At 36.6% G+C, this 21,648-nt stretch overlaps 1 protein-coding gene and 2 long non-coding RNA genes across 8 annotated transcripts; 2 read left to right on the forward strand and 1 right to left on the reverse strand.

Annotated features, from left to right (window-relative positions):
• Positions 1 to 743: 743 nt before the first annotated feature.
• Positions 744 to 5,464, forward strand: LOC112195441. The gene is made up of 2 exons (XR_002934518.2): positions 744 to 2,818; positions 5,107 to 5,464. It is a non-coding gene; the product is annotated as an uncharacterized LOC112195441 (long non-coding RNA).
• Positions 5,465 to 6,468: 1,004 nt separating this feature from the next.
• On the reverse strand, positions 6,469 to 8,920 carry LOC112195386. Of its 4 annotated transcripts, none has more exons than XR_002934497.2 (3): positions 8,494 to 8,916; positions 8,237 to 8,299; positions 6,469 to 6,659 (listed from the first exon to the last, which is right to left on the reverse strand). XR_002934497.2 is itself a non-coding variant. In XM_040515274.1 (3 exons), the coding sequence occupies exons 1-3, from the start codon at positions 8,777 to 8,779 to the stop codon at positions 6,578 to 6,580; spliced, it is 492 nt and encodes a 163-aa protein (XP_040371208.1). In that variant the 5' UTR covers positions 8,780 to 8,920; the 3' UTR covers positions 6,469 to 6,577. The 4 variants fall into 4 exon arrangements, 3 of the variants coding, with proteins under 3 accessions (XP_040371208.1, XP_040371207.1, XP_024191579.1); XM_040515274.1 differs by having other exon boundaries at positions 8,433 to 8,920; XM_040515273.1 differs by having other exon boundaries at positions 8,427 to 8,920.
• Positions 8,921 to 15,332: 6,412 nt separating this feature from the next.
• On the forward strand, positions 15,333 to 21,425 carry LOC121051834. Of its 3 annotated transcripts, none has more exons than XR_005807145.1 (8): positions 15,333 to 15,851; positions 16,697 to 16,767; positions 16,922 to 17,024; positions 17,201 to 17,276; positions 17,618 to 17,713; positions 17,880 to 18,861; positions 19,113 to 19,232; positions 21,083 to 21,425. It is a non-coding gene; the product is annotated as an uncharacterized LOC121051834 (long non-coding RNA). The 3 variants fall into 3 exon arrangements; XR_005807143.1 differs by having other exon boundaries at positions 16,954 to 17,024; positions 21,083 to 21,422; XR_005807144.1 differs by having other exon boundaries at positions 16,922 to 17,276; positions 21,083 to 21,423.
• The last annotated feature ends 223 nt before the right edge of the window (positions 21,426 to 21,648 follow it).

Consider the following 21,648-nt stretch of genomic DNA (forward strand, 5'->3'; position numbering starts at 1 on the left):
AATATGTAAAAGATGAGGTAATGATGAAAGCAAAGCATGAAGGTGAAGAAATGTGGAAGTGATGATGATCTTTTAGGGTAGAAAAATTGTATCCAAGGAAAAAGAAATGCTTTCTTCATATGGGTGGGAAACATGAATATGTGGTGTTGAGCTGTTTTCAGGTCAGTTTCTTCCCCTTTATTCCTTCAATTATTTCTCCATCAAAACTTCAGAATGAGCCTTCGACTTCTTCATAAAAAATGTTCCACTATGAGTGTATATCATCCTCACAAATTTTCAGAGCTTTATTCCATGTGGTTGGGCCGGAAATGCTGCTGGACCTCTTACAGGTCCAGTTTTCCGGTTTTGCTTCTGTAGAAAATTGGGCTGATTGTTTGAAGGCCTTCCACTCATATTTTTCTCTGGCACTCTTCATAAGAAATGATCCTTTGGGTGTCTAGAATGGATCTGGAGAGTTTCAGCTCATTTCGAGTTCATTTGGTCAGGTGGCCGCTCCTTCTTCCTTGCTTGGCTCTGATTCTCCTAGCCGGAGTAAGAAAATATTCAAGGTTGACTTTTTAGTGCATTTTCATTCTTCTCCATCATTTCTAGGTAATTATGGACGTAACACTCATTTCTTCTTCATCTACTCCAATGTACCTAAAAATAGAAATTAAGTTAAAAATCGATTCGTTAAGGAATAACTAAGCAAAATGTGAGGAATTAACATTTAAAATATCACATTAAAATGCGCCTATCAATGACCTCCAGTGGCTTTTTTGTTTTTGGTTTCGTTATGGTTTTCACCAGCTCCGGCGACTCACCGATGGTGTGTCTGGACTGCGGCAGTGGCTTCATCGAGGAGATCGGCAACCCAACCCACTCCACCCGCGTGGATTCGTGCCGCAGGGGGAGTTCCGTTGCTGCGATGTACATGATCGGAGCCAACAACCGTTCCGGTTTCAATCATGATCTCTGATGAAAGCTTAGAGCTGATTGCCAAGTCTTTCAAGAATTTCAAGCTCCTTGTGCTTTTGTCTTGTGAGGGATTCAGTACCGATGGCCTTGCCTCCATTGTGGCTAATTGCAGGTTCATCTCTTTGCTGCTATAGTTATCTATTGCACTGTGTTTGCTGATGTTCATCACTCTTTCTCTCTCTCTCTGAATGTGATTGCGGCTGATTTGATTTGATTTGATTGGAGCTGGTTTGTGCTGATTTAGTTGCTAGGGTTGTGGGATTTAACTATTGATGTTTTACATTTGTAGAATTCAAAAGGTACTTAGACATGCTTGATTTGTAGAGAAAGTTATTGCTCACCATTATTGGAACACCATCATATTTCAACAGTACCTGGAAAGAAGAGATTCAATTACAAACCACTTTGTTATATAACAATTCTGTGTTTCTTTTCTTTCTATACAGTTATGTTGTTTGTTGTAAAATTGACACCGGAAAGTGCATTTCTCATTTGTTTTACTAAAGGTCAAGATGATAATGTTGAAAGTAGTTGCTCGAACTATTGGGCTTCATCGCTTGTTCTGTTGAATTTCTATCCTTATTTTATCAATTGCATTACAGTATGTTATCTAACCTATTCAATGAATGTCTTTTTCTCTTGATAAACCAAATGCTGTCACTGCATGAATTACTCGCTGTAGTAGTCCAGGCCTGTCATGAATCATGATATGGTCAGTTAGCTACTCCTATATTTGATCGGACCTCTGTAGAAGTTCATTTTTTTCCTGTCCCTCCATTAACTTAAGTCCAACTTCTATTGGAAATGAAGCATTATTCAAATTACTAGTTTGACAGTCGACTCAATTTAACTTGAGCATTTGCTTATGAGCAGGTTTGTCCTAATGCTGTTGAACCACTTTTCAAACAAATGGTGAACAAATTTATAAATGATCATGCACAGCTAGAGGTGTTAATCCATAAGTGCTATCTTCTTTTCTTTCATTTTCCCCTTCGCAAGTCCCTTGTCTATAAGGGAAACTTGTTTACAAATGCTTTTGATAACGACCTATTTATATAAATTTGGTTCTGGTATTTTTTGTATTTCAGTCAAGGTTGCCAATCTAATGTTATTAATCATGTGTAATACCATATTCAGTCATTTTTATTTCTACTTGATGCATTATGCAAGGCTTTCTAAATTATAATTTTGTTTCCTGCAACTAGTTAAGGAAGTGAGATTTGCTGCAAGATCTTGCATTATATAAGAAATCACATGCAAAAGCAGTGTCAATAGCAGCCCAGTACCAATTTGTGAAAACACTACTAGTCAAGCCAATTATGTAGGATTAAATAGTTTTATAAGTTATGAATTATCAATGATATGAAGTTTCCTAATTGAACACCATAAATCTGTACATGGGTGACATAACTTGTTCTAAAAAGTGGGCTTTAAGATGGTAATAGGCCTTGGGGAATCATTGTTCTTTTTTTGGTTGTTTGGGTTTTTAAGTCAGTAGCCATGGTTAGACATGGTTTGCATTTTGGAAATTGGTACAGTAACAAGCTATCATATAAAACATATACACCAATTAAGCTCTTCTTTTCTTTTAGTTTTATATTTAGACTACTGATAACGTCATAGTTACATGTTGATGATGTTGGCTTTTCTGCGTGGCTTGTTGGTTTGGTTCTTGCTGCTTGCAGCTCTTCAATAAAGTTTTAATTCAACCAAAAATAGTTCGAAGATGATTGTGTTCTTAAAAGCTGGTCCTCATCATCTCATCTTTATTAATTCATGAACCCGATCGAGGATGAATGGCATTTTCCAGGATAAGGAAAAGAAGGGTAGCTGCAAAATCTTGGCCAGAAATAACAAGCAGGTGTGTTTTGTCTATGGATGCTTATCTAAATGCTATTAAGATTGAGAAAATGTACGAATTTGATGATGGAAATTTAGCAGCTTATTACTAGTTTCATGTGCTCAATTTTCAAACTCTTATTATTGTGGAAGATGTTGCTCATTTCTATTTCCTTATGTTTGTAGATTAGAGGGCATGCATATCAACTTAATCCTAATGCCCCTAAAGAAAGAGTTGATAAGAGAGTACTATGAGCAAAAATTTGGGCAGGAGTGTGATAGGAGCATTTTAATGCGACGTTTTAACTGCATTTCCCTACATTTCTTACGTTATTTCCTTATTAAAATCCTGTTTAGGAAAGTTTCCATTCTTTGATTGGGAAAGTTCATATTTGTAGAAAGTTTATATTTTTGTAGTTTCTATTTATCATTTTTAGTAAGTTGCCATTTTTCATTTTAGGAAAGTTTCTATTTTTCTTATTAGTTTCTATTTTTAGGACCTCCAAGCAAGTGGAAAATCTTGAGGAGGAAAATCAAAGTTGCAACCAAGTGGAAAATCTTGAGGAGGAAAATCAAAGTTGCAACCAAGTGGAAAATCTTGAGGAGGAAAATCAAAGTTGCAAGCAAGTGGAAAATCTTGAGGAAAATCAAAGTTGCAACCAAGTGGAAAATCTTGAGGAGGAAAATCAATTCAAGTTGAACAAGTGATAAACAAGTGGGAAGATATTTTTTACAAATTTGTCTAACATATCTAGCCCTTCATTTATGTTCATCTCCACCCTCCATTCATCATTTTTTGGGCTATAAATACACTTCTCCTCTCACTCTCAAAATACCAATTCCTTCATCCATCTCATCTTCTTTGTCTCTCCATTTCCTCTCCATATTTCTTTTTCATTCTCTAGTTTTCTTGTTCCATTCTCTAGTTGCAAAGTTCTGCGTTTTCAAGCAAGGAGAGGAAGAAGAAGAAGGAGCCGTGAAGATCATATCCTCCATCATCCACCTTGAAGGCTTGCTTCCAAGATTCAAGATCCAACCATCTAGCTCTCCATCTCCATCTCCCCTCACGGTGTAATTCATTCTTTTTCCTTGTAATGATATTTTGTTTTCCTTGTTTGAATTTTTGGTTTCCTTGTTTGATTTCGTATGAACTTGTTTCTAGTTAACAATAATGTTTAGGGCAAAGTTTAAGCCCAATTTCTATGTTTAAATAAAGTTTTCGAATTCTATAATTGTGATTCTAAGTTGCTTATGTGAGTTTGTTCGATTAAATTTGCTTTACAGAAAACTTTTATATGTTTATCTTATTTGGGTCGACACTTATAGGATTTGCATGTAATTGGTGCTAGGTTTAAGAACATGAAATCGACTTTTCGTTTTGTGTAACTTGAATCAAAAGTAGTAAAGGTTCTGGACAAGAATCGAATTTAATTGAAGAGGATTGCAATTAGGTGGACTTTTCCGTAACTAAGTTGTACACTTGAGTTGATAGCCTTTCTCTATGTCTAATGCGTTGAACATGTCATGATTGACTAGCTTTCTAGGGCTTGATTGCATGTTTGATAGGATTAATCTAGGTGCTTTTGCTTAGGTTAATTAGCATTGAAAAGTAAAATATGGGAAATCATTTGCTTTCGAATGTTTCACATGATCAACTCCTCTCTCATGACTTGGAAGAACAATTATAGGGTTTGAATCGAATTTGATTACATGAAATTGATTTTGATCTTTGTTCCTTGCGTTCCACCCTTGTATATATGTTTTTACGTTTTCTTTATTTTATTTATTTTAATTTTAATTTTAAGAATCCTAATCCCCCCCCTTATTTGTGTTTACTTGTATATATTTCTATTCTTTATTTTATTTTTGTAAATAATACTTTATTATTTTAATTCTTTATTTGTTTATACAATTGTATATATTTATATTCTTTATTTTATTTCTGTAAATAATACTTTTCTTTATTTGTTTCACAATTACAAGTGTACCCTCAATCCCCGGATAGAACGATCCCTATTTGCTTATACTACTAACGATATTTCAGGGTTAAATTATGCGCTTCCCAAGAGGGAAGCGACATCAGAGTGCAGCTTCTTTTCTTTATATTGCAGTCCACTTCGAACATGAATCAGATTATCTGCTTAGTTGAAAGTAAGATAAAATCCCACATTCTTTTTATATACCTGTCTTATAACTTTTGTCATCATAGCTTTCACCACCATTTTTTCTACTGTGCTTATATTGGTATCACTTAAAATCTTCGATAAGCCTTGTTACCCACTTTGGACCTTGATCGACTCATTGTGGCAGGTTCTTGGCCCAGAAATGTTGAAATCAGAATTGCAACATGGTGGGTTAAAATGTGGGGGTACTCTGCAAGAGCGTGCTGCCAGGCTTTTTATGCTTAAATCTACCCCATAGAGAAGATTCCAAAGAAGTTGCTGGCAAGGAAATGAGTACGCGATGTGCTTCATTTAACCCTTTATAAAGCAAGTTTCTCCTTCAATATATGAATAGTGGCTGAATTGTGTAACTATATATTTGAATCTATAAGGTTCCTAGTTGTTGACTATGTACTATTATGTACCATTATCCTTGGCGGATAATGTTGGTGGCTGTACACTTTTTTGTTTTGACGTATAATGAATGCAATGCAGCCATTAAAACATATGCCTTGCAATCAATACAACAAGGATTGATAGTGAAATGATCAGTTATTTGGCCAGGAATTGATATTGACTTGGTCAGAGATTGACAGTGACATGGTCAATGACATGGTAAGTGACATGTAACTTGCCTAGTGACATGGTCAGTGTTACTGTTAATCACATGTCACTAACCAAGTAACTGACCATGTCACTAACAAAGTAACTGTCAGTAGCCAAGTCACTGTTAATCACATGTCACTAACCAAGTAACTGACCATGTCACTGACCAAGTAACTAACCATGTAACTGACCATGTAACTGACTATGTCACTGACCATGTAACTGACCATGTCACTGACTAAGTAACTGACCATGTCACTAACCAAGTAACTGTCAGTAGCCAAGTCACTGTTAATCACATGTCAATAACCAAGTAACTGACCATGTTACTAACTAAGTAACTAACCATGTCACTAACCAAGTAACTGACCACGTCACTAACCAAGTAACTGTCAATAGCCAAGTCACAAGTTAATACCCAAGTCACTGTTAATCACATAGCCAATGACTTGAGGTTAACAATAACTTGGGCAGTGACCTCACTAACTAGGGACTTGATCTGGTCAATGACTTGGCCAGAGATTAACAGTGACTTAGCCAATGACTTGGCTAGTAATTGACAGTGACATGGTCAGTGACTTGAGATTAACACTGATAGTGACATGCAATGTGACTTGGCTAGTAACTTAATCAGTGATATATTCATGACTGTGACATGGCTAGTAACTTGGCCAGTGACTTGGGCTTAAAAGTGACCTCATTAACTAGGAACCTGACCTGGCCAGTGACTTAGTCAGTGACATAAGTATCTAACAGTGACATGGTCAGTGACTTGGCTAGTGACATGTTACTTGGCCAGTGACAATGACCAGTAACTTGACCAAAAATTAATAGCGACATGGTCAGTGACTTTGCCAATGACTTGAGGTTAACAGTGACTAGATCAGAGATTGACAGTGAAATGGTCAGTGATTTTGCGGTGACTTGAAATAGTATAATCTTGATTTTCCATTGCACATATACTATATCACAAAGTAACAAAACTGAAACAATATTACAGGGCGAAATCCCAATCAATCAATCAAGGGAAAATCAGGTGCAGGTGGATTGGAAGGGCAGGTGGCTTTTGCCTTTGGTCTGGAGGTAACTGTAAAGCTGCACACATATAAAAATCCATACAAAAATTAATAAGCATACTTAGTATAATTAGAAATACTAAGCAACTGTTCATGATATCTAACTCATAAATAAAATGAGAAACTACATAAGAAAGTCATGACAAAACCAATTGTATTGCATTTGAAGAACAAAGAACATAAACTAATGGAAATGAATGACACCTAGCCACCAACATCAGTAAAGCAGGGTCATTTAGGATGGAATGAGGCACACATAACACAATGATTATAGCCTGTCAAAACTGAAATACAAGTGAGCAACTGCTAGCGTTCCATATACGAATAGTCTGGTCATCACTGGCACTCAACAACTACAAAACCCACGACTCCTAAAATTTTCTACTACATTCTACATAAACTTGACAAAAGAAACTGCATAGCTATAACAACTACAAAAAAAAAACCCACGAACAAGCAACACCAGATTGTTGCAATTATTCACGAACTTAAAACGAAGACCATAATTCTTACTAAGTGAGATTATTATACCAAATATAAGCAATCACAAAAAGCAAGACATATCAAGTTACCCATAAACTTAATCAAAGAAGAAGATAACAAATCAATTTACCTTGAGAGGCTTCAATCTCGGTCTCAGAATCAATAAGGGAGAAATCAATCATGGCTCTAACAAGTCTATAATGGACCAAGAGTTATTTTACACGCATGATGCCTGAGGTGCTAAGCAGCGAGTTATAGGGCCTCATCACATTTTGACAAGACTAAAGACTTCATTTCATCATTCTTAATGTTTCAGTATCATATCAATTCGTCTCAGATGGCCAACACATGCATTGGGAGTCAGGTATAACATCTATCCTAACTTTATAATGACGCTGTACACTAAATCATGCCTATCAGGTCAAATGCTTCCATATACTTTGAATACAAAAGCAGAGATCAAAACAGTCACCAGTAATAAAAAGAGATTTCCACAGACATCTAATGCATATTACTAGGGAGGTGCTTATGATCATTAAGGCTAATACAATATAGTCTTACTGAATTATTATTTTCAACTTAAAGACGATACAGATTTTCAACTATCTCATCCCTCTCTTAAAGACGATACAGATTTTCATGTTGTCTCATGAGTTCTGGTTTATAAAAGGTCAAACCAATTCAAACAAAGTCTGCTCATTTATATACACGTATATCATTCATTTATATACATGTATGCCACAATATTCTATCAGTCACAGTCACACACATATACCCAAACAGATAGTTCCATATATAGATAAACTATACAATTTAAAGATTGAATTAGTACTTTTGTTACAGATTTCATAAACTCAATGAGATCCCAGCAAGCAACAAGACATGAGATTCTAAACATTACATATATGCTTCATCTGTAATCAACATGTATCAAACAAAAGCCTAATAAAAATCCATTCACTTGCACTCTAATCACCCAACTGCACCAAATTTGCAGAAAGCTCAATTATCCAAATCAACTACGCAACACACAAAGCTTTAACCCAACTCTCTAAACACAAAAATGAAGAAATCAATATAGTAAACAATAGTGTTAGTGTTGAAAATACAAACCTTCCATCGGCTGAGGACTTCGACCAAATCCATATGCAGCACCAGCACCTCTTCATCCTCTTGCTGCAAGCACAAAGACACAGTCAGAGCTCTGATAGAGCAAAAAAAAAAACCTAACCCTATCCTACTACTCAATCATAACCTTAGCAAATCACAAAATTGAAGGCATTTTAAGAGCGAATGGGAGGACCGGAACCCTAAGTGATCAGTCATGGATCTAAGGCCGGAGCTGTAGCTATCAAAACCGTCGCCAGTACCTAGTACTTGTATTGAAGCAATGACAAGTACGCCGACAAGTTGTACGAGCACGACATCATCAAGCTTTGCCGGTAAGGTGAGAATTTGACTTTTTTGACGGGGTAGCTGTGGCGTTGAGCACCGAAATCGGAGCTCCAATGGATTTGACGTCCCAAACCTTGATCGATTTGTCAACGAAGGCGATGGCGATGGCGATGACGCAGTCGTCGTACTTGTTCGAATCACAAGAGAGGATCTCGAACTCGTGCACCGGGATGATGATGGCGGACCTAGGCTCATGCACATCCGAGACGCGTGCGGTACAGTCACCGGAGGCGGAGTAGACGCAGTAGGAGTGCTCCTTGAAGGTGCGGCGGGGCAGAGATAGAGAGATAGATTGGTTAGGGTCGAGAGTGTTCAGACAGGATTGGATAACGGGAGGGAGAGAGAGCTGCCGGTGGCATCTTTGGTAATTACATTTAATTTTAGTGGCAGGTTATTAAGAGGTGACCTTAATTATCATTAGGACATTTATGTTATCTGAATTATAATAAGGCACGTCAAAATGACCTCTTTTATCATTAGCCCTTTTTTTAACTTAAATATAATTTGAAAAAAATTTGTCTTTTAAAAAAAAAAAAGAGTTAGAAATGCATTTTTTTAGTGTTTAGACAAATATACCCTCAATTTACATTTATTAGACTTTTTTCAAATTTATGAGATTTCTAATAAAAAATGATTTTTTTTAACTTAAATATAATTTGAAAAAAAAATTGTCTTTTTACAAAAAAGAAGAAGTTAGAAATGCATTTTTTTAGTGTTTAGACAAATATACCCTCAATTTTAATAGCTTTTAATGGAAAAATTAACGACAGTGAGTTAAGTGAAAAACGGATGTAAAACTGAGTGAGTTAAGTGATATTATTGAAAATACAGTGAGTTAAGTGTCGAATAAGTCATAACTTAGTGACCATTGAAGATGTTTTCCCTTAGTTGCAGTGAGGATATTGGTTTGGGTTGTTTGAGATTGGTGGGATAAGATTGGGATTGTACACGGATGGTCAGGGACTTGTTGATTATGAGTGTTGGTGACACTATGAATGGGGGTAGGTTGCATAAGGTATGAGGAGTATGAAAGGTTGGCAATGTTTGGGGTATGGGAGGAGAGAGTGGGATTTGGATTGTGATGGGGAAGTGTTGGTGAAAACTTAAGACAGAAGATTTGACGGATGTACTACGAATCTACGATGGTAAATGGATGAGTAGTTTAGGTACTACATGAGAATTTTACTCTACACTAATATATGATCTAAGGATGTGTATATCTCATTTAAAGCACTTTGATTGTCGAAATGGATTCTGTTAAGTATAATATAGTTATAAATAATGGTTATAAGTTATAACTATCATCCATACATCTTAACTCATAATAAATCTAAAGAACTAAAGTGAGAGAGAAAGATAAAGAAAACATGTTATAGGTTATAACTATCATCCATACATCTTAACTCATAATAAATCTAAAGAACTAAAGTAAGAGAGAAAGATAAAGAAAACATGAGAGCTCTGCTAGAGTTTCTTTCTTCTTTTCTTAACGTAGCTGCCATCCTTCCTACTACCATCGTTAATCTGCTCCCGTAGGCTATATCATCATTTATAGCGTATCTCTCTCTCCCACCGTAGGCTAGATAGTACACGGGCTTCAAAAAAAAATGGCCTGCTAACATTTCATAAGCCAAATTTGGCTTCCCATTTGGTAGGCTAAATGGTAGGTGCCATTTAATTTTTATGTTTTATTTATTTATATATTATGTTTTATACATTTATAAAATTATAAATTTTTTTTATATAAATGTGTTATTTATAATGTTTCCGAATATAAAAATTATACCATTGTTAATATCTTGTTAAGATCTTCAATATGAACTTAATATTTGATATGTTCAGATTTTTTTTTTGTAATTTTCAAGTTTTATGATATTCACACGCACACATATGTTTTTGGCTTATAGAATTTGGCTTACGGTGGCAGTACTGTTTTTTGTTAATAGGCCAAATGGGCATCTTATAGGGAATATTCCCTTTTTGGTATGCTAAATATATTTGGCCTTTGACCTATGGTGGCAGATGCCCTTAGAAGGTACCCAAATCTTAATCTACGTCACCCAAACTTAATTACATTCTACAAAGCTGTGATCTTGTGCAACCGAAACAAATTCTACGGGCTGTAGTCCACCTCCAACACCAATCCCAAAGATTCAGTGTAGTACATGTATAAACACGTGTCAAAAGACGGAAAGGATGGAAATTCATTTTAGCCAAGTAGCAGCGAAATCGAGCTATACTATAAAAAGCCAAAAACCTATATTTTTTTAATCAAGCCCATAGGGAGAAATAATATATTCATCACAAGTCTGAATAAGCTGTTACATACTATTCCACTGTCATTTAAAGACATAGACAGACAAGAAGATAGTGATAGTACCCACAAGTGATACTTAGAAATAGACTTACTCATTGTACATTCAAATACGTAGAGGTACCGGAGATCCTCATTTGTTTCTACTCCAAAAGCGCTAGAGATACATAGAGTGCACATCGATGCTTAGCTTCCTAAATATAAAGAATTTATTGTAATTTAAACTAACTAAAAAACATAGGAATTGGCTTAATTAGGGCTAAAAAAACTCCAGCCTAAATTAGAAAGCCTAATAGGACAGCCCCAAGAGAAGTGGCCCAAGTCAAGGCCCAACAGATAGGGTTGACCAAGCCCATACCACAACTCCATCACCCCTTCAGCCGCCTGTACAATGCCGCCCACGAAACCAACACTTCCATCAGCCTTACCACGAGCTGCCCATAAGAAGCGCGTCGTCAAGTTGCACCACGAGCCAGCATTGCCCTAGCCCCACAAGCCTCTGCCGATGCATCGCCCCGCCCCGAGCCCACTCCATGCCCAAACTCTCCAAAACCCACGCCGCCGCTGGATTTGGAACGCACCGTCCCTGCACATAAAACTACCACAACGCCCAGAGATGCCGCCCAAAACCTGCCATCAACCACCTTGCCAAAACCATGAGTCAAACACTTTCTCTCCTGATCTCAGCCTAGGGCACTGAAGTATCCTTCCGGCAGCGAGCACAGTGACAAAGAGGCGATGCTAGCGCTATCCTTGGTCGCAGCCGGACAGGGAACGTTTTGGTGGTGTAGTGGCTCTCTCGCGGTGCTAGGGCTATAACCTTAGAACAATAAAATAAAAATAATAATAATAAAAAAAAACCGGGAGAAGACTTGGACCTAGCCAAAAACCTACATATGCGTCAAAAGACTCAAAACAATTCCCCATAATAGAAGATAAAATCAATTTCATTGAAGAATTTAACACCTAAGAGGAACACAAATTTTTCAAAGAAATAATGTACATAAAAAATATTTTATTCTAAATATAAAATATATATATGCTTAATAAAAACTTATAGCATGGTATAAACACTTAGGGGGGTGTATTGTATTTGGATTTGTGCAGACTTTTTTTAAATGACAGACAGACTTTTTGAAAAGTCTACAGACTCTTTAAAAATCTGATAAACTGTTATGGATTTCTTAACATCATTGATTTTAGCAACAGACTTTCATTGATTCATGAAAATCTATATACTTTATTATGAATGATTTCTACAGATTTCCTAGGATGTACAAAATATTAAAAAAAAAAATTAAAGCAAATGCAGCCCAAACACAAAACAAAATAATTACTTGTTGTCTCTTCAATGCTCCAGTATCTTCTAATAGAAATTGACTCAAATAAATGATTGTTAGTCTGTCTAAAGAGTTTGTTTTCATTCCTAATCTCCCAACAACATAAATATACAATATAGATCACTTGATGTTTATGGTTAATTATTCTCATCAATTTTACGATTAACATATATTGTAGCAATATTGGTCAATGTCTTGATCTATAGTCAATCAATTGAAATTCAATTGTTCAACATTTTTTTGAACCAAAATATAAATTCAAATTAATGAGAATAATTAATTAATAAAAAAAAATTTAGTATGGTTCAAGGTTTTAGGGTTAGACCACAATATTTGAGTTTTAGGGTTTCATAAGTCATTTTTATTGCTATTAGGATTCAAAGTATCACAATTGAAAAAAAAAAAAAACAAAACAAAAATCACATTCAACAACTACAATGAACATGTTGGGTATCAAAAAAGGTTGATATCATAAAAGATTAGAGAAAAGACAAAAATTTAAGAAAGAGAGATGATGAAGGACAAATTTCTTCGTGCGTAGAGAGAAGAACTTTGATAGACCTTTTTTTTTTTTTTTTTTTTTTGAAGATGAAACTTTGATAGACTTTTTGAAATCTTTGGTCTGGAGGCTGGAAAATTATTGGAGTTTGGTATGTATAATTAACACTACAAAGTCCATGATTATCAATGATTTTCTAATTCCATAAGTATGAATGATATTTTGAATACCTCTGTACTTTTATTCATTTTTAAAAATCCTAATTGAATACCCCTAGATTTTGGTGGAATTCATTAAGTCTTTAAAAATCATAATTGAATACCTCAAGACTTTCATGGACTGTTAAAAGTCTATATTGAATACACCCAGACTTTTAAGTTCCATAGATTTCTTTAAAAGTTTCACTAATTCCATATACAATACACCCCCCTTAGCATTTGATAAACATCATAGACTTCTTCGGGATTGAAGCACAAATATCAATCCCTACACTCATTCATGTAAATGCAATGAATGAAACTTTAAGAAGTGTTGTACGAATCAGTTAGGCTCTTGACTTAGTTTTTACTTCCATTCTTCTCATACACGTCCTACATTAAGACTGACTTGGTTTTGTATAAATGAATGCTAACAAATACAACTTCTTATATATACTAACAAGAGGAAAAGAAGTAGAAATTTGGACAAAAAGAAACTGGGGTGAAGACAATCAGATCTGAAAGCAAACCCAAAAGAAAGATAAACAATAGAAAAGGAAAGCAGAGGCACAGAGCCTCAGATTGGAGACAAACTCCGAACAAAAATGCTCATAGTGGGCGAGGATGAATGCCACAGAATCTCAACTTGCATAAGTACTGAAATACCCACCCTTTTTATGGTAACCATCCCCATCCCACACCCATCGGGTGTGTATTACTTCTAGTGTTATTAAAGGCAAATAGGCAATTTGCTTCCCATGCCATGAGCCCATGACTCCCATGAGGGTCATACGAATAGAATCCATTTTTTGATACAATACTGAATAGACTCTTTTCATAGCTTATAGAAGGTTTAAATTTCATATAAATTTTGCACCACTTTGAAGCAGTGTACAGTGGCTTGTAGGAGATTCATAGTAATGAGTTGTTACAGTAACAGATACAGAAATCAACCAAAAATCTATTTTCGATTGTAAAATGGACTGCCTTTGCATAAGGCCCGAGATCAAACAACATAAAATAAAAAGATCGGCCCAAACTCCAAAGACCCTTTGCGGGAAATGTGATATTGATATACGATTGTTCGTACCGTTACGCCAATATGGGCGACGTCAACCCAGAAGAGCCGTCAAAAGACTCAAAACACCGCCGTACTTTAACCTCCAAGTAAGTGGTGTCTGGGTTTTCCAAATATTTCTTGAATGCGTTTCTGGCCTTGAATAGTTTCTGAAATCAGCAAACATTCATTTCGTTTCTTTTGGTTTCTGTTTGCGGAGATAGACAAATGAGTTTTGTACGTTCGTTCTTCTTTTTCTAGTTTTGAATAGAAACATATTTTTACATGCTCAGTCATCATGTTTATACATTTTTCTAGTGTCCAACTTACACTTACTCCAGAGGACTGATTTATTGATCGATTTACTCAAGTGTGATAGAAAATAACTTTGACAGAAAACAGTAAACAAGAAAAGCAATTTCTGGAATTCAAAGTACTTCTTTATTGACTGATCAGTTTGCTTAAATAGCAAAACAACAACCAACTATATGAAAAGAAAGCAATGACTACAACATGAAAACAATGACTAAACTATGACTCCCAAACTCAAGGGATACTCCTAAAGAATTGGTCATCACAAACCAATTCCCTGTAGAATAGGACTTCCACACTTACCCAAAGATAACGCAACAACTAAACTGAAAACAAACTCTTTCACTCTCCCTTAAACTGAAGTCCTAAGACATCAGTTTACAAAGAAAACTCCAGCAGCTCACTTCTTCACTACAAACTCCATAATCCACAGCCTCTTTCCAAGAACACATACCTAGCTCTCCATGTAACTTCACAAAAGCAGCTGATTTGAGAGGCTTAGTCAAAATATCTGCTACCTGATCATCACTATGACAATACACCAATTTGATTGCTCCTTCCTTGATGAGATCACGAAGGAAATGGTATCTGACATCTATGTGCTTGCTTCTTCCATGTAAAACTGAGTTTTTTGAGAGTTTAATAGTTGAACTGTTGTCACAATAGATAATGGTTGGACCCTGTAGCTGGTTTTGTAAAACTCCAAGCATCCTCTGTAACCAAATAGCTTGACATGAACTCGAAGCAGCTGCAACAAACTCAACTTCAGTGGTTGACAATGTCACTACTTGTCATTACAACAAATTTCCTCATTAGCACCCTTTTTTAAGCCACTAAAAAGTCATCAGTCCCAAAATGAATAGTTTAACACTGATATAAAACATCAGTGGAATTTTTTTCCCTCTCACTGATCATCAGTGTCTAATTTATACAGTACATACAAGTAATTAATTATTTAATCACTATGTCACTGTTAATGGTGTCAACAAGAAATAGTATTCTTACTTTAAAGCATTGTTTATCTCTTCAGCTATTTTTCATACTATTGCAGAGCCACCAATTCTAATTATAGCCGTCGGATTAGTGATGGAAGAGCTAATCCGATGTTGAGAAAAAACTTCATTCAATATACCCCCTTCAGAGTTCATTTAGATCTAGATCTGGAAGTTTCTCCTCTCATCTCTCTCTCTCTCTCGACCTAAACAAGATCTAGTTTTTTCTCCCCTCCTCCTAATTTTCGATCTCTCTCCTCTCTAGTGTTTTCAATCTTCTGCGTGACTGCTTTCAATTGTGATGTGGCCAGGGAGGCCACGAAGTTCTTGACTTGGAGGAAGCAGTTCAAGCACGGCTGCGGCGACTTCAAACCTAACGTCAACAATGCTCTCAAGATGTTCTTGAAGGCTGCCGAGCTTGGGTCCACGAAGGCGATGGTCGATGCCAGACTCATATTCTGGGAGAGAGGCGACAAGGTTAAGGTGTTTGGGTTGTACCGGGAAGCTGCCAAGGCCGGTGACCGGAATGTGCAGGGCAATTTGGGAATGTGGTATTTACAAGGTATTACAACTCCTTCTTAGTTTTGCCTTGGTTGGAAAGTTTGATTCTTGAGCAATCAGTATGCATATTGTTCCAAATTGTAGTGTGATTATCACCTAGAAAACTTAGCTGCTATAGTTTGGATTAAACACATGCAGAGCGAGTTGTTGAAAGTTGTTATGTTGATTCTAATGATTAGGGTAACATCTAGAAACATAGTACAGTCAGTACTCAGCAGGGCTAAATTTCTTTCTATTGTTTGGTTTTAAAAATGCTAGGGAGGAAAAGGGTTTCAGAGTTGTTAAATAGCTAATGCCGTAAGAATTTACGGGGCTTCCCCTATCTATGTGCATAACTTTGATCAAATTTTAGTACAGTTTTAGGATTTTCCATCGCCAAAGCCTACAGAAGCACTTTGCAGATGGATTCGTTCATGTTTCTGTAGAGGTTCTTATTTGGTTTGGGGCACAGTTTTGCTGCAATAGTGAAAAGCAACTTCCTTTTTTTTTTGGTTTAGTTCTTAGTTGCATCAGGTATGTTTAAATGATAAGCGTTTCTAGGTTCAGTACTACTGAGCTCCTTTTAATTTGTTTGGGCTATTAACATATGTCCAACAATTGTATTGCCGCAGCAGTGAGTCCCGCATCTCCACGGCAAGAAAGGTTCAATCTTTATGAGTTTTATTCAATTTTTGCCTCACAATGGCTTCCGCTCACACTGAAATTAGTGTAGGGCTTTTTCTGGTTTTTGTTCATTGGGTCTAGAAATGTATGAAGATGTGATTTTTTAAAGGGTTTGGGTCATATTCTTTGTTATTAAAGAAAAGTAAAAGCTTATGGAGGGTAACTTTGTTCTGTTTTTTGCAGAAGAAATTTTTGGTGTGTTGAAGTGAAATAGCTTTCGCTGCGTACGTTTGAGAACATGCAGTATGGAGAAGGTTTGTTTCTTTGTTTTTTTTGTTTTTTTTTGTTTTTTAAACTTTGTTGTTACTTGTGTCTATATATGATTTCTACATTTTGCTGGCTGCAGGGTAGTATTTATGTTTCTTCAAGTTTAATACTTCTCAAAAGCCTTTGTTTTCTGTTCTTCAGGGTTTATACTTATAGTTTTCTTTACAAAACAGAATACATGAAACCTAATACAGAGACATAATTGGGTGATCCAAGCATATACCAGAGCTGAATCTTATGATAGGTAGTGTTGTTTCAATTTTTTTTTGGTGTGTTTTATACTGTGTTCTTTCAATTTTTCTTTTCTGATAATGTGGATTTTTGACAAATTAGTTGTTGTTTCAAGTTCAAGATTTAATTTTCTTTGGTTTCTATTATGATACTGGTCATTCCCTCATTGTTTTAAAATGATATGTATAGTGCAAGATGTTGCTGAGTTACTTGGTATGATGGTTGAAGACCACAAGCGGTTGCAGCCTAATGCGAAAACCTATGCGTAAGTCTTATGTAAATGTTAATGGTGTTTTCTTTTCCTTTTTTCCTTTTTTGTCTAAAACATTTTAAATTGTCACACTCCATTCTAGTTCACAGTGAGTCCTCTTGACATTGTTCTGAATTCATCTTTACCATGGATGACCTTGGCCTTCTATTGAAGGGAATTCGTCCCAATTAATTTTAGTCAAATCCCTCTTCACTTTCCAAACTATCACCTTTTGAGATAATTAGATATGTACTGCACTTTGGAACTTTTCAGTTAGAGAGTTCTAACCTACTAAAGACTTTTTAGTACATCAATCTTGGAGTTTTAAGATAGACCCAAATTCCACCTTCTTGCAGGATTTTGAGCAGAAAGTATCAAACACTGGTGAGCTCAAGGGTTGAACCTTTGCAAGAGGAAGCTGAACTTGGACATGAGATTGATTACATGGCCAGGTCTGTATTCGTTAATGCGCTTTGCTTTGCTTTGTAATGTTTCATTTTTTCTTTCAGTTTCATGAAATGTGTAATTATGATCGAACCCACACTGCAACTTCAGAAAGCACACAAGTACAGATATAATTTTGTTATTGTGTTGTTGACCGATTTGTTAATCAATCAGGTACATTGCAGAGGGATGGCTTACTGGTGAATGCAAGCAATGGGTGCCTCGAAGAGGGAAAACTCCACAGAAATACGTAGTTGTAGCTGGGTCAAATTGTTATTTTTTTTAATATATCCCCAAGTTTTGCCATTGATGTTGGTGGCATTGAGAACACACTGATACAATAACAGTGGGAGAGAAAAAGGTTATGTTGCATTGGGTTTTGGTATGCCACTGTTGTTTTAATAGTGTGGATTGTCCCAATAGCACCTCTAATAGAGGGGACTGATATCTCATTAGTAGCTGCATAGTGGCTAATGACATTAGCCACTATTATCAGTGTGCTTTGTCCCAATAGGGACTAATTCAACTCAGTGTGCTTTGGGGAAATTTGTAGTAGTGTGTTGCTTCTTTGTTGACCACGAGATAGCTCCTGAACCCATCATAAACACAAACCCAGACGTATTTCTATCGTCCATATCATCCGCTGTTTGAAACTACGAGTTTTGAGCGAACACCCGCATAATCACTATCTGTGAAGCCATACAAACTTGGACTTTGAAGCTTCTTATAAAAAATTTCAAAATCAGCAGTACCTTTCAAGTAGCGCAGTATCCTCTTCACCGCTAACAGATGATCCTCAATAGGTTTCTCCATGTACCGACTAACCATACTCATAGCAAACATAATATATGGCCTTGTGGTAGTAAATACATCAAACTTCCAACTATCTGCTTGTAGAGTGTAGCATTCACCTTCTTTCCTGACCCATTCTTTGTAAACTTCAGACCCACTTCAGTTGGAGTACAAACCGAATTGCAATCCCCATTTTGAATCTCTGTAAAACCTCAAGTGCATACTTCTTCAGTGAGATAAAAATTCCAGCTGATGACTGCAAAATTTCTATGCCAAGAAAGTAACGCATTAACCTCAAGTCTGTCATATCGAATGCTCCATCATGGACTTCTTGAAAGCATTGAACAGAAGGCTATCATTACAGGTATATATGAGATCATCCACATATAAACACACAACAAGTATTCTGCCATCATCTCCTAACTTAGTATAAAGTGTGTGTTCATAAGGACATTTGCAAAACCCTTCTTTGACAAATTAAGCATCAATACAGCTGTACCAAGCCCTTGGTGCTTGCTTTAAACCATATAATGTTTTCTTTAGTCTATATTCCTGATTTTCTGAGCCTTGCTTTACATATCTAGGGGATTGATTGATGTACACTTCTTCTTCCAGCTTCCCGTGCAAAAATGCCGACTTCACATCAAGCTGATAAACCGGTCAAGAGTTCTGAGCAGCCAAACATAAGACCAACAACTCTATATCAAGCTTTGCTACTGGTGCAAACACTTCTTGGTAATCAACACGAAATTTCTGCTTATAACCCTTTGCAACGAGCCTCGCTTTATAATTGTCAACCTCACCGTCTTGCCTCACCTTTGTTTTATAAACCCACTTCACACCAATGGATTGTTGACCTTTTGGAAGTTCTGCCAATTCCCATGCATCATTTTTCTCAATTGAATTCATCTCTGCATCCATAGCTTCTTTCCACTTTGTCTCCTTAGCAACTCCTTCATACATTATTGGATCACAATCAGAAAACAAGGCTAAATGAGCAATTGCTTCATCATCTGTTAGCTCACCTCCACTCTCATAATTGATCATCCAAGTGGGCCTCTTCCTTTCATGTTGGGCTCTTGGACTACGTGGACTTACTGGTTGGACCTCACTTGGAATTCTTGTTGCTACAGGTGATGGGCTTTCATTTGGTGCTTGCAACTCATGATTTGTCTCACTGCCAACTCTCCCTTCATAAAGAATTAATGGAACTTGCTGCTATCCAGTACCATTCCAATCCCATGAACTCTCCTCATCGAACACAACATCACGACTAATAATAATTTTCTTGGTAATATGATTAAACAATCTATAAGCTTTAGATTCTTCACTTACTCCAAGAAAGATGCACTTCACTCCTTTGTCATCCAGCTTCCTCCTTCTCTCAACCGGAACATGGGAATATGCTATGCATCCAAACACTTTAAAGTGATCAACCGCCGGTTTATGATTACTCCATGCTTCTTCAGGTGTCACATTTTTCACAGCAATAGTTGGGCTTCGATTAAGTACATGAACACTCCAATTCACCTCCTCAGGTCAAAACTCCTTTGGAATCCCACTGGTCTTCAACATGCTTTGCTCCATATTTAGAATAGTGCGATTCTTTCTTTCGGACACGCCATTCTGTTATGGTGAGTAGGCTGTTATCAGTTGTTTGTGAATGCCATAGGAAGCGCAGAAACTCATGAATGCACTTGAGTTATATTCCCCGCCACGATCAGTTCGAAGAATCTTAATTTCCTCCCCAGACTCTTTCTCCACTAGAGACTTAAAACTTTTAAACACACCAAGAGCCTCAGACTTCTGCTCCATGAAGTATACCCATGTCTTCCTACTAAAATCATCAGTAAAAGTAATAAAGTACCTTTTGTTCCCATTTGAGACTGGATTGATAGGACCACAGATGTCTGAATGAACAAGCTGCAGTACTTTTTAGCTCTTCATGCTCCTGCTTTCGGAAACGGGTCTCAGTGTTGCTTCCCAACTACACACTCTTCACAAACTCTAGTAGGACAAGTGATATGAGGAAGACCTGTCACTAAACTCCTTTGTTGTAGCGTCTTCAAGCCTTTGAAATTAAGGTGACCATAGCGCATATGCCATAGCCATGATACATTTGACATTTGCATAGTATAGCAAGTTTGAATATCATGTTGGATGTGTAAGGGAAACATACGGTTTGTTGTCATGGTAACTTGAGCTATTAGCCCTTTCTCTGGATGCATGATTTGGCAGCGGCCCTTCCTCATAATGATTGTGTACTTCTTTTCTTGCAACTGCCCAATGCTGTTGAGGTTGCTCTTCAAGTCTGGGACGTAGAAAATATCACATATTTTTACATGGCCTCTAATTTTCAGCTTGATATTGCCCTTCCCTACAATAGTCATCTTGGAATTGTTTCCAACTTTACAGTATCTTTGCAGAATTCATCATAATCTGAAAATAACTACTTGTTACCGCACATATGATTGCTGCAACCTGATGTGCTCATATTTTCCTATATTGTTGTGCCTCTTAATCTTGATATTTATGTTTAGTTCTCCTTGTTTATAGTCTATTTACTTAGTTTAGTGTGTTTATAGGTATGAAGAGCAAGGATGACAAAAAGAAGGAAAAAGAGAGGAAAAGGATTGAAGGTGCTTTGCAATCCTAAAAACTGAAGCAGCCTCTGAGGAATGGCTAACTTTGAGGATTAAACTGTACTGATCCAGAGATAACCAGAAGACGAGCCTTATATGCACGGAAAGCCCTGAATGTCTAGTTTCTGGAGAATTTTACGGTTAGTGATTTCGATATTCCTAGAGAGAGATATGGCCGTTTAAGTACAGGAAGTTCAGTCGATACGCGGATCTGCGACGTGTTTCCAAGAGCTCGAGTTTTCAAGGCCTGAATGACTTGGCAAAATTCTGAGAAGATTGATCTAGCATTATGGACCGTTTGAGAGCCCAACATATGTTTCCTTGGAATTTTAGGGTGCCACATCACCTTTCTTTTGTGCTAAGTTATTAAGGAGTTCCAGAGGCCTAAAGCAAAAAGGAAAAGTTGCACCTTATAAAAGGAGAATGTGTCAAGATAGAGGATTCACCATTCAATATCAGATTTTCACCAAAGAAAGCTGCTGCCATAACGTGTTCACCTTCCATCTCCA

This window comes from Rosa chinensis, chromosome 1 (assembly GCF_002994745.2).
Source record: "Rosa chinensis cultivar Old Blush chromosome 1, RchiOBHm-V2, whole genome shotgun sequence".
NCBI classification, from domain to species: Eukaryota; Viridiplantae; Streptophyta; class Magnoliopsida; order Rosales; family Rosaceae; genus Rosa; species Rosa chinensis.